The 13,356-nt window shown below is 45.5% G+C and overlaps 3 protein-coding genes across 3 annotated transcripts; 2 read left to right on the top strand and 1 right to left on the bottom strand.

The window, feature by feature from the left end:
• Positions 1-1,195: 1,195 nt before the first annotated feature.
• Positions 1,196-1,897, top strand: LOC100828834 (hordoindoline-A). Its single transcript, XM_003577793.4, has one exon. The coding sequence runs from the start codon at positions 1,329-1,331 to the stop codon at positions 1,779-1,781; it is 453 nt and encodes a 150-aa protein (XP_003577841.1). The 5' UTR covers positions 1,196-1,328; the 3' UTR covers positions 1,782-1,897.
• A 227-nt stretch (positions 1,898-2,124) lies between these two features.
• LOC100843503 (HIPL1 protein) lies at positions 2,125-7,132 on the bottom strand. Its single transcript, XM_003577678.4, has 7 exons — positions 6,771-7,132; positions 6,526-6,683; positions 5,427-6,221; positions 5,118-5,337; positions 4,271-4,449; positions 3,560-3,801; positions 2,125-3,408 (listed from the first exon to the last, which is right to left on the bottom strand). The coding sequence occupies exons 1-7, from the start codon at positions 6,889-6,891 to the stop codon at positions 3,018-3,020; spliced, it is 2,106 nt and encodes a 701-aa protein (XP_003577726.2). The 5' UTR covers positions 6,892-7,132; the 3' UTR covers positions 2,125-3,017.
• Positions 7,133-9,626: 2,494 nt separating this feature from the next.
• Positions 9,627-11,380, top strand: LOC100846254 (AAA-ATPase ASD, mitochondrial). Its single transcript, XM_003579029.4, has one exon. It carries the CDS (start codon positions 9,722-9,724, stop codon positions 11,201-11,203), a length of 1,482 nt encoding a protein of 493 aa, XP_003579077.1. The 5' UTR covers positions 9,627-9,721; the 3' UTR covers positions 11,204-11,380.
• Positions 11,381-13,356: the final 1,976 nt, after the last annotated feature.

Here is a 13,356-nt window from a genome sequence, read left to right on the forward strand (position 1 = left end):
GAGAAAAAACTATTTTAGCTAACTTATGCGTTTAACAAATAATTGAAAAATAAAATAAAATCAGATGACCACCAACATGCCTAGTGAATTAAAAAGGTCAAATTAATGGTATGCACCAACCTTTTTAATTAATGTACATTTGCACCATAACCTCAAATAAATTTAGAAGCATCGTCAATTCATGAGTATTAGTTCATCATATTTTCCGATGATTTTACAATGTTTTAGTTGTATCGCTTTCAATTTAAATCAGGGTATTATTCCTTTTCTAAAAGAATAAACATTTTGACTAACCTAGTGCGGCATGACCAATTTCTCAACCCTCATCCTAGTCTTTGTCGGATACGTTTAATACTCAATTATGACTATTAAGTCGCATGTGTGCACAACTTAGTCCACAACGTCAATCTTGGTGCTCATCTCTTTACACGCACAAGCGTCTGAGTAGCAATTCGAGTGAAAGAAATGACGATGTGGTTCAAATCCGAAACAAAAAAGAGATGAGAGAATGAGATAGGTTCATATAATCATAAGTTATGAACCATAACAAGCAATAATGAAGTAGGTGAGGTGTTTTTTGATAAGCGCGAAGATTAGCATGCGTGGGTCATGAAACCAACCAGTTAACCAGTTCATTTCAATTTTCTCGTGGAGCAGCGGCCCTAAGGACAATGGGCCAAGTAGTGAAGTTGAAATTAGATGGTGTGGTGTGAGATCGGACCAGAGGAGGGCCAGATGGACTGAGAACGTGTGACAGCTGTGTTTTGTTGTCCTTAATTGCACCATTCCTTCATACAAATCTAGAAGTATCATCATCATCCTCATCCATCCTATCAACTTGCACAACAACACAATTGCAGTTTCACAAAAGAATGAAAAATCTAGAACAAACATGAGGCCTGAACCACATGATTCGAAATAAAAGACAAAACCAAAACAAAAACCACACACCGACTTACTGCATTACTTATCATGTAGTATTGCTATCTTAAAACTTGTAAGACACTACATGCTAACTATGAACATCTGGATCCATCTTCAACAACTTGCACAACCCTACAAGTTCAGTCTCACCAAAAAATAATCAGCAATGCGTTGCTTGAACCACATGGTTCTCTTCGTACAACATAAAAACCAAAAGTTCAAGATCAGCTTTGGTCTATCTTGAGAAAGGAGCAGATTTAGTACACGGAAACATCGTCTATCTCAACAACCTACACAGACTTTTTGAGCTTGCAAAGTAATCTAGCACACCAGGGTCACATCACCACATCTATAAATAGCGGGGGAGTTCTTCCCATCCATATCAAACACAAGTAATCAACACCATGAAGACCTTCTTCTTCCTCCTTGCTCTCCTTTCTCTGAGCCTGGCAGCAAGCAGTGCCTTTGCTCAATGCAACGATGTTCAAGGCCAGGGTGGTTATGGGCAATGCCATGAGGACCAGATAAAGAAGCTGGACCTTTGCCAGGATTACATGATGGAGCGTTGCAGGGAGATCGGGTCATGGAGATGGGTCCCAAACTGCGAGGACTTGCGGCGCCAGTGCTGCGAGCAGATGTCGGAGACGTCGCAGCAGTACCGCTGCAAGGCCATCTGCAAGGGGTTCCAACGCGAGCTGAGTGATTTACTGAGACAGAGTGCCGAATTGGGTCCTCCTTTCACTCCTTCCCTGCAAGAGCAGGTTCCCAAGCTGATGCAGAGGGCCAACAGCCTGCCCTCCATGTGCAACATGAACCCAGGCTACTGCAACATCTCCCCCATCGGAGATTGCTACTGACCATGTATGTAGCTTCCATTGGTGACCAATAAACCTTGTCATGTACCACCGTATGGGACCAATAAATGTAGTCACCATGGAATAATGTAATGAATAAAGTTTCCCTTGCATGTGTTGTTTCTCTTGCAGATATCTCAGCATATGTTTATGTTCGTCAAGGCATCGTCGATGTTAGATTTCAGGTTCTCATCCTCATATGCCGCTACCATGTGTGCCCGTGTGTCATGATTCGTGTATCGTGAGCTTTTGCTCGACGAAGATGAGGCGGCATCATGATGCTAATATAAGACAATACAAAAGGAGACGGCATCTTCATGCATTACTTGCGAGACACAATCTCTAGTAAATTTGGTATAAGCTAGCTAGGAACATCTGGATGCATATTCAACAACCTGCACAAGCCTACAAGTTCAGTTCCAATAAAGTTATGGATGGCTTGAACCACATGATTTCCTTGGTGCAATACAAAACCAAAACCATGAGATCTTTGGTTTATCTTCATAGAGGGGCAGATTCAGTACACAAAACATCATCTTATCTCAACAACTCAGTGGTCTTGCACAATTTCCTGTGTGCTTGGCTGCTTGCAAAGTAACTTTGATCAGTTGTATCCAGCTAGTTTTTGCAAACTAGAGGGAAGTTCTCATCAATCTATGCATCTCACCAAAGTACAACTGATACCATGAAGACCTTCCTCCTTGCTCTCCTTTCTCTGGGCCTGCTGGCAGCAAGAAGCACTGCCTTTGCAAAATGCAACGATGCTCATGCCATGCCAGGAAACAGAGAGAGCTGGACCCTTGAAGGGATTACCACCATATACCACCGCATGCGACCAATAAATGTAGTCGTGGAATATATATGAATACAGTTTCAGGATCTGATCCTCAGTGTCATGATTCATGTTCCTAACTGCACAGGACTTATTTTCACTGTTAGCACTCCTGGTTTATTATTATACTGCTACTACTCCGTCCATTCCAAAACACAACTCATATAGATTTTTTTCATTTGTTCCACAACACATCTCATTTTTCTATTAAAATCCGCACCCGGCCAATAACTACTCACATCCATTTAATATTACTCCAATATGAGTGGTCAGGCACTAGAAACAAAACATGTCTGGGTCCAAGTGCACAAATCTATATGAGTTGTGTTTTGGAACGGAGGGAGTACTACTAAGATATCAGGATTAATCTACATTGGCTCACCAAGGCATGAGGTAATAGGATCCTCCTATCTTACCAAAACCCAGAACATGATAACAGACAGTAAAATTGCCCCTATCTGCTTGCCCATTCTCGTTGCTGACGCCTTTGACGAAGGACCAGCAGGCACCGTGTTCGTCGCGGGTTTCTCTATAGGACAAGTATAGCTGCACAAGCTGGGCCGGACAACCCGGTAGACACCTTTGCTTGCCAAGACGTAGATGTCCTTGCTGTTGTCCTCACCGAAGGAATATATGTAACCAAGCGATGGGAGAGGGCTACCAGCAGCAGTGTCACAGGGTATGGGAGAGTTCTTGGAGCAGCTGAAGGGGATCAGAGTGGACGTGTAGTTCCCACTGCTCTCTGGGGTCTCTGTGCCGGTCCACATGGCTGATGCGTACAGGTCAGCATATAAGTACCTGAAAAAACATTAACAGGTGCATCTTATGAATACAATACAACTTCAAGAAATGTGCTGCACATCTAGTAGTTCAAGGCCATCTTTCAGTTCCAATAAACGCAACATGACTTCAAAAATTTAATGAAGATATACTTCAACGATGCTAATACCTTCCGTACAAGCAGGGATCAGTAGATCCTCGATAGACATAACCACCCATTATTGATGCAGACCCAATGTTCTTATTAACATCAGAATGGTTGTATCCCATGATAGGAGGAATAGCGTTTATGGACTTAAGTGACGTGTTTCCTCCAGGTGCCCATGGTGGATTGTAAACCAATGGTCCCTCATACACGCGCCATCCATAGTTTCCTCCCTTGGAGATTAAATCAACTTCTTCATATTGATCCTGCATAGTAGGGCCAAGATACAAAGTGTCATATACAACTGATCAGCAAAAATAAAATAAAAAATAGAGGATTTTTTTTAGAGGAAAACTGAGTAGCAATTTTAAAGTACATATATGATATATGGCACCAGTACCACTCTCACTAATCTACTTGAGAGAGAATGCAAGTGTTATCGAGAATGAATAGTTGAGTTCTATTAATATGATGCACATAATACACATAAGAATTCATAACTGTCATCTGTTACATGTGTTATAGTGTACTTTGTACAATGTAAATGCCTGTCAAAGTTGAAAATGTATGAAGTTAGTGATCAAGCCAGATCCAACATTCGAAACTACGCAGTGCACTCATCCCATGGGGATATCAAATTAATGAATGAAGGAGCTACTCTGCCTTTACTACATACAGTTAAATCAATAGAAATTTAGCCGCTCGCAAATAACTGTTTATAATCTTGAATGGTACCTGACCAACATCTGCACAGTAGAAGTAGGAAGGCCTCTCAAAATCAAAGCTGCATCTCCAAGGATTTCTAACACCCAATGCCCAAATTTCTGGTTGCAAGTCACTATCATCAGAGAACGGGTTGTCTTTCGGAATGGAATAGTTACCCCATAAACTTTGGTTAGTGATTTCACTCTGTCCTGAAATACCAAAAAAGAAAATCTTAGAAAGGCTTTAGGGACAAAATGATCAATCTTAATGCATGATGAAGTACACAGTCTGTCCTGAAATGGCCCACATGTTAGTAGTTGTTTCTTCATAGGATAGAGGTGAAGTACACAATCCATTTGACGGAACAACTTGCGGTGGTAACACAAAATGTCAATCCAGATGGCATAGACTTAAACACCTTGAGTGCAAAATTTGCTTTATAATGAATTCTAAGTTGAACATATAGTAACATTCTAGTTTAATAAATACGGAATGTCAATGCTGCCAATATGAAGCTGGTGAACAAGATTTGACTACCTCATTTGTTAGACAGGAAAATCATGTGCCCGCTAGTTTACTCAGCAAATACAATTGTCAAAAGCGGCATGTCATTGAAACAGTCTCACCGAAGGAGGTAGTTAGGACTCAGGAGTATCCATGTTGAGTTTTACATATTTGCCATCAGCTTACCTAAGCAAACAATTTTCTAGTAAAACAACAAAGAGCCACTTTTATAGAGAAATGTTCCAGTACTAAACCTTTTAATACTGAAAGAGAAGAGCAGCATATGAACATGTAGCATGGAAACTAAAGCGAAAAAAAAATCCATTTGAGGAAATCTAACAAATGGCAAAACATGGCCTTCTCAAAGACTTACCCGGGGGTGTATTGTCAATGTCAAGCCTCATAATTTTTCCCAAAAGTGACTTTTTGTTCTGTGCAAAATTAAAAGGGTCTCCTTTCTGTCCACCGTCCCCCATCATGAGGTAGAGGTATCCATCAGTTGGCCCGAAAAGTATCTGACCTCCATGTTGAGATGTATAAGGCAGCCCCATAGTAAAGATCCTTCTAACTTCAGATGGATCGGCAGATGTTACCTAACAAAAATATGGAAAGAGGAGTGTCAGTGGATGAGGTTGAAGGCACATCAGGACCAGAATGGAAGAGTGTATCCATATGCACAAACCTCTGAAACATTTGATGATGAACCTTTAGCAGAATATTCGGATACAACAACTTGATACTGGCATGGCTGAGCACCGTTATTATTGCCAAGCTTTGAGGGATCACAGCCCACATCAGAGTTGCAAGAGCACCTACCAGAGCAACTGGGTGACTTTGCTCTGTCACAGTTGTAAGAGGCGAAGAAGCGTCCATTGGTCGCAAAGTTGGGATGAAATGCCATACCCATGAGTCCAAAAGCCGAATCGAAATGCACCTGGTCAGTCAGATCGACGAACGGGATCGCCTCGAATTGCAGGGTACCTCCAGATCCCTGCTCTGGCACAGTTGCCAGCCATATCTTTCCAGCTTGGGTGCCCAAGAACACTCTGTTAGACCCATCAGGGTGAGGAACCATGTTAAGGTAGGGGTAGGACCCGTTATCGATCCTCTCGAGGCATATCCCCTTAGGAGAGGGTGAAGGTTGGGTAGTGTTAAACGAGACATCATTCCCGCTGAAGCATACTGATCGGTCATTAGGTGCACCGCCAAAAGATGTACAGAAGTCATTTTCAGACTGCCAGGCATCAGTAAGCTTTGACGTTGAACTAGGAAGTCTTCCACCTCCTTGCAGGGGAGGCTGAAAGGGGGAGTTGGGTATTTCCACGTTCTTGCAAGCATCCCAAACTAGTTTGCAGTAGTCCTGCGTTGTTTCCTTGGATTGGGCAGAAGTTGCTGAGGAGGTAGAGTTGCACAAGAAGGGAACTGTTCGGATCTTTGGCCCGGCGTCGAACAGTTCAGAAGAATATGGATTGCATTTCTGAAGAAGAAAAGAATGGAATGGTTAGTCCGGCTGCAAGTTAGTTATTGGAAAAATATATCTTTTCATATGAGCAGAAATCCAGAACGTATAGTCAGTTATTGGGTTCAGTTCATACTGCATACCAACCCACACAGGCAGCCACATGTCTGATCTAAGAACTGGATAAAACAAGCATACGAAAGCTCGTCCAGCAGTAGTATAACACAACCATGAGCTATCTATCGAGGCAAACCGTCGAGCAGTTGGTGTGCAGAGGCAGAATTGAAGTTGGCAACAGAAAAGACAGAGATGAGGGTACTACCGCGCAGAGGATTGACTTGAGGACGGCGCGGCAGGCGGCGTCGGAGACGTTGACGGCGCCGACCTGCTTCTGCAGGGCAGCGTCGGAGGCGGCGTCGCAGCAGCTGCTCCCGGCGTAGCCGCAGAACGGGAGCGTCCCGTTGAGCGGCACCGGCGCCCCTGATGGAGCAAGAAACAAGACGATGAGTAAGAGAAGCCGAGGCAAGCTCAGCTCAGCGCAGCTGGTGCGGTGTAGTGGCTACTGACTTGCGTCCGTGCAGAGCGGGAAGGCGCGGGAGGCCGGCAGCAGGAGGAGGAGGAAGCCCAAGATCAAGCTGCAGAGGACTGTGGCAGCAGGAGGTGGCGTCGTCGGCATCGGCATCGGCATCGCGGCGGAAGTGGAAGCAGCTCGATCTGACGGAACTGAATCGATTTAAGTAGGAAGGAGAGTGTGAGTGCGGTGTCCACTGACTGAACTTTTGAAGAGCATGGCCGGCTACTGAATTCGTTTGACCAACAAACAAACAAACAAACAGCCCACACTGCTGCTTCTGGTCGGATTGCCTATCGGATAATGGTGGTTGTTGGCTACTGCAGCTAGATTGGACTTGCTTGTCTGATTCTGCCCTGCAGCCCAAGTTTGTCAAAGGAAGCCGGTCGATAGCACCTTGGGTTTAACTTTTATGGTCACATTCTACTGCAAAGATACGGCTGCAGTAGTGCAGTGCTGTTGTTCGATTCTTTCTTATCACAGTTGCAGCTAGTAGCTAATGTTGGGTGCCATATTCTTTTATACAGGTCAGCTCAACATTGCATCCGACTTTTTTTTTAGCAAAAACTTTGTCAAAACTGCGACAATTGAGCTCTTCACAGGTCACAACAGCCAAAAGTTCAGCAGAAAATCAAAGCGTATCAGACTTAATACAACTTGGCGATGTTTACGTCCGGGTAAATCAGCGCCACACATGAGGTGGATATTCTGTAGTAGTAGGTAGGCAAGCTAGCTAGTGTAGGATGGATCCACACAGAACAGAAGGCAATTAACGAAGCATGGATAAATGGATCCCAGACCAACCAACAGTGCACTCTGCAAGTGTCCATTTCTTAGTATATGTGCTATGCCAGCAGTGCCAGGTCATGCATGATGCCCAGATCGATCGAGCTGTACTACTGTTTATATATGTATGCTCGCGTCGGCAGGTTTAATTGGTTTGACTGCAAAGTGGAGTAGACCTACTTACTGCTAGGTACAGCTAACTGTACTTAGTTTGCTCATCTGGCCCAAGCTAGCTAGTAACAAAGGGCCAAAGTCAAACTGGAATTTCTCCATCGATCCGTCTCTTTCGATAGCTTGTCAATGATACATCACGAGGCTAGGCCGTCCGTCCGTCCCTCAGTACATTTTTCTACATTAAGTTAGCTTAGTTTTTATTTTCAAGCTAGCACCCCGAATTTTACTAGATTCAGCGATGAACAATCCATGAAACACTAGGTTTTATTCACCCAGCAAAACAGATGGAAGGAACTAGCAGAGCAGGTTATCTATCGAGGTTGGATTGGACAAGATCAGCTAGCCCTTTAGGTTGGAGAATAATACTCCGGCAGTCCTCCCTTCCTATGACTAGTACAGCTACGGGCCGGACTTCCGCACGCACGGGCTTCGTTCCGGTCTATCTGAGCCCACGTCCCTGCTGGGTAATTACAAAGGCCCATCCGGGTAGATGGCCCAGTCTGTAATCCGACTGGGCCACTTCTCACTCCAATCACTGTGCCGGCCCGTAGCCTGTTCAACAGCTGCTTTGAGGATCCCGCGGCCCGAGATAATAACAAGCAAAATGCCAGAGCGACAGCTCCTAATTAATGCTTTGGACCTGGTCAACTCAATACTCAACGAAGCTTCAGTTACTACAACTGTATTGTAATCGAGGGTTTTAAGAAAAAAAACTCAATACTCAACGAAGCTCGATCGGCTGATCTGGATGCTAGGTAATGTTTGAGTTACTAATAATGTTTTTTCATAGACCTGCGCCTCGCCTTCGTGGTGCTTTCCTCTAATACAAAATGATGCACAACTAGATGAGCGTTCGAGAGCGTAATCAAAACTCCTACTCCCTCCGTCTCAAAATAAGCGACGTGGTGGTACACATTGGAAACTGTCATTGGCAAGGTATAAGGGTGGTTATATATAAACAACAAAGCCAATTCAGCATGCATTTCAATACGCCGGCCATCCCATCCATTCAAGCTATATAGCATGCCAATTAATCTGCATTTTCCCATCGTACACTGGATTCCTCGAACCTTCCTAAGCTCCCATCCACTAGCAACAGTACTGAGAGTGATCGGCTGAATATATAGGGCTATGTTGTTGGCTGAATATAGCAAGCTTAGTACGTAGCTTGTAGCGCCTTGGACTTGCTTGCCCCCTTTGTCAAAGGAAGCCAGCTGAGCTGGCCAGCACGTTGGGTCAATTACAATATACTTACACTTGATCGCCTGTCACTGACAAAGGATTCAGCGACCAGTATATAGCCCAACTCCATCTGCATCGAATCTTGCTGTAATAAGCTCCCATATATCGGCAGCTCCTGGGCCACCAGCAACAGTACTGAGAGTGATCTGCTGAATATGGCTAAGTTGTTGGCGGCTTTCTTGGAGCCTTCCCCTTCTCATTTGCCTTGTTAGTCAAAGGAAGCCAGCTGGCCAGCACGTTGGGTCAATTACTTAATCTGATATAATGTCACATTTAGATACGCATGGACGGTTCTTGTTTGTTTGATCCACACAACCGTACGTTAATAAAGCTTCTCCCACGTCGTTAGTGACAAGGTCGATCGATATGTTGTTAATTAACCTGCTCGATCGATCGCTCCTTGGGTTAAGCCAGAAGCTTGCCAATTCTGCATTTGCCACCCCATCTCCACTACTAAAAAGGTAGCTAGCCAATTCTGAATTGTACGGTACTCGATCATGGACTCATCGTTGTACGTGTACGGTGCTCCCACACACGACGACGCCACTAGCTCCAAACAAGAACCGCCTACCTAGCCAGGTCAACATAAGTAAATGAACACTACACACACAGCTGCTGATCCGGGACACTATAAATACACGTGTGCGTTGCTGGTCATTAGCATTAAGTGAACACAACATCAAGAGCTAGCTAGTTAATTAGCCAGCATCAAGATCTAGTTAGCACTGAGTGAAGATCAAGAGGCATGTTGATGTTCATGGAGAAATGGGCGGGGTTGGGCAGCATCCTCCTCCTATTGTCGGTGGTGAAGAACCACATCCCTGAAACCCTCCGCCTCTACCTCACTGCATGTGCCACCAAGCTCACCACCTACTTCAGCCCTTACATTACCATCACCATCCCCGAGTACTGCGCCGAGCGCTTCAAGCGTGGCGAATTCTTCCTCGCCATCGAGTCCTACCTCGGCCATGCTTGTGCCCGCCGTGCGCACAAGCTCAAGGCCGAGCTTGCCAAGGACAGCAAGAACCTTCAGGTCTCCGTCGACGACCACGAGGAGGTCATGGACGAATTCAAAGGTGTCACTCTCTGGTGGTATGCCTCCAAGCAACCATCCAAGGCCAGCCTCATCAGCTTCTACCCTGGCCAGGAAGACAAGCGCTTCTACCAGCTCGTCTTCCATCGCCAACACCGCGACCTCATCGTCGATGAGTACCTCCCTTTCGTCCTCGCCGAGGGCCGTGCCGTCACCGTCAGGAACCGCCAGCGCCGCCTCTTCACCAACAACGCCAGCGGAAGCTGGAACTCCTACAGGCAGAAGAGCGTCTGGAGCCACGTCAAGTTTGAACACCCGGCGACCTTCGACACTCTCGCCATGGACACCGACCACAAGGAGTCCATCATCAGCGACCTCATGGCTTTTCAGGAGAGCAAGGAATACTATGCCAAGGTCGGCAATGCGTGGAAGCGTGGGTACCTCCTCTATGGCCCACCAGGCACCGGCAAGTCCACCATGATCGCCGCCATGGCCAACTTCCTTGATTATGACATCTACGACCTCGAGCTCACTGCCGTCAAGAACAACACCGAGCTAAGGAAGCTCTTCATCGAGACCACCGGCAAGTCCATCATCGTCATCGAGGACATTGACTGCTCCATCGACCTCACCGGGAAGCGCCTCAAGCGGGACAAGAAAGGCACCAAGGAGTCAGACGATGACGAAAAACCCAAGTTGCCGACGGACCCGGAGAAGGATGAAACTAGCAAGGTGACGCTCTCGGGGCTACTTAACTTCATCGACGGGTTGTGGTCAGCATGCGGCGGTGAACGGATCATCATCTTCACGACCAACCACAAGGAGAAGTTGGACTCTGCGCTGATCCGACGGGGCAGGATGGACAAGCACATCGAGATGTCCTACTGTCGCTTCGAGGGCTTCAAGGTACTGGCGAATAACTACTTAGACGTCGCTGAGCACGAGTTATTCGGGGAGATCCGACAGCTTCTCGAGGAAACAGACATGTCGCCTGCTGATGTTGCGGAGAACATGATGCCGATGTCCGAGAAGAAGAAGAGAGACCCCAACGTGTGCTTGGCAGGCCTTGTCGAGGCGCTGAAGAAGGCAAAGGTGGCCAAGGCCAAGGAGGAAGAGGAAGCTGAAGCGAAGAAAGCAAAGGAGAAACATGAGCAAGAGGAGGCTGAAGCGAAGAAAGCCAAAGAAGAGACCTGAGGAGGAAGGGGTGAAGGATGCCAAGGAGAAGGACGCCGTTACCATTTAACCTAGGAAGTATCTTTTCTGTTTTCAGTAAGTTGTCACGTCCGATTCGTGACTTAAGTGTGATATATAGGAAGCTGCCAACCTGTTTGGCATGCGTTAGATCGAGTCTACCTAGCTACTTTGCATGTGTACCGTGTCGCTCATGTCATGTGGGGATTGGGCGAGCTTTGTGTGGATATATTATTGTATCGTGAGCTCGACGCTATAAATGTGTATTAGCTATGGAATAAAAATGAACTAAGAAAAGACGCATGTATGGTTACGCGTCACAAAAAAAACCGCCTTGACTCAAAGCTCTTTGGAATGTTCATCTCCACGGAATATTTCTACGCACGCACGTACGTTCCTGCCAGTTTACAAGATGCAATTTACAATCGGAATGGATGAATATTCGCAAGATCGATGCAGCTAGCTAGCTTAGCTACGAATCGGAACTAGACTTGCTGCTCATATATATAGTCGTAGGATGTGTAAAGAATGCCAAATTCTGCATTTTTCCAACAGCCCTGAAGCGTGGTATTCCCGAATGCTGAGGCTGGATCGAAAATCTAAAGACACTCGTCGGAAATCCCTTCGTGGAAATGTCCATCAACTGTGAAATAGTGGCACACGTGCAGGACAACAATGCAAACCTTGCCGAAAGACACGCTCCAGAGTCAAGTGCGGGTCCAAGAATGAAAGATCACCTAAGACGATTAGGCTTGTGACAAAATCCCAACTTCGGACATGTGCTGGATGCAGGTTGTCATCGTGGCCCGAGCAGTTCCTTAAACAGATTGGGGTGACAATGCAATATGGTGCAACACTAGACAAACAAATGCAGAGCAAATAAGAGTAAACTGGTGTTCACTTTCGCTAGCTAGCTACACAAGGCAGCAAAACGGAGTTAGTCCAGTAAGAAATCTGGATCACCAGTTTAACTACAAAAGTTGCTCCATCTCTCTGTTATAGCTAGCATCAACAGGAAGAAAAACGGAATCAGACTAAACCATTTCGTTTCAAATGATACGCGAAAGAAAATGAGGCGATGACCTTGCACACACCACTTCTTCTCAGCAAGGGAGTTTGACAGAAACTGAACAATGTGCATCAGGTTTATCTCCATTTTATGGTCACTCTACTGCAAGATACGGCTGCTCTTGTTTGATTCTTCCTTATCACAGTTGAGGGTGCAGCCATAATCTTTTAGAGGTCAGCTCAACATTGCATCTGACTTCTTTTTTTTTTAGCAAACTTTGTCAAATCTGCGACAATTGAGCTCTTCACAAGTCATGACAGCCAAAAGTTTAGCAGAAAATCAAAGCGAATCATGCAACTTGATACAACTTGGCGATGTAAGCAAATATAAAAATATTCCATTGCCACCAACAAGTAGCAGTAAAAAAATTCAGTAATGCTTTTCCAGGAATGCTCCTATATATGCAGAGCCCTGGCAAGTATTGTCCATAAAATTGAGATAAGGCAACAAACAACAGTTGTTAAGAGAAGCCAGGCATGTTCATCACTACATTATGCAGAAGATCAATATTCCCAAGGTGTTGGTTCATCACAGCCAAAAGTTATGCAAGATCCGATGTTCAACCACTGTTTTTTTTGAGGCACCACTGTGAGCTAGTCCAAACTGTCCCTAAGATGATCCATGAGATGTTCAACCTCTATGAGCTAGTCCAAACTGTCTGAAGGTACTACCAAGTCCCTAAGATGATCCATCAAATGTTCAACCTCTATGAGCTAGTCCAAACTGTCTGCAGGTAGTACCAAGTCCCTAAGATGATCCATCAGATGTTCAACCTCTATGAGCTAGTCCAAACGGTCTGGAGGCACTACTACCCAGTCCCTAAGATGATTTGCAGGCACAAAATAAGAATGTGCTGTACCGAACCCACCGTGGAGCATCCCTATAACCTCTCCGTCTTGGTCAACCAATGGTGCTCCCGAGGACCCTTCCTCCGTGGTCATGTGAACCTCTAATAGAGACATATCGTACCCATGAGGATTTGGGTCAGAAATCACATTGATCCCTCTCAAGGAACTTGTCCAGCCCCTCGACACCTTGTTATGCATATGGGACGGCCAAGACACCAACATTGCCTCCTTGGCTTCCC

This window comes from Brachypodium distachyon, chromosome 4 (genome assembly GCF_000005505.3).
Source record: "Brachypodium distachyon strain Bd21 chromosome 4, Brachypodium_distachyon_v3.0, whole genome shotgun sequence".
Lineage (NCBI taxonomy): Eukaryota > Viridiplantae > Streptophyta > Magnoliopsida > Poales > Poaceae > Brachypodium > Brachypodium distachyon.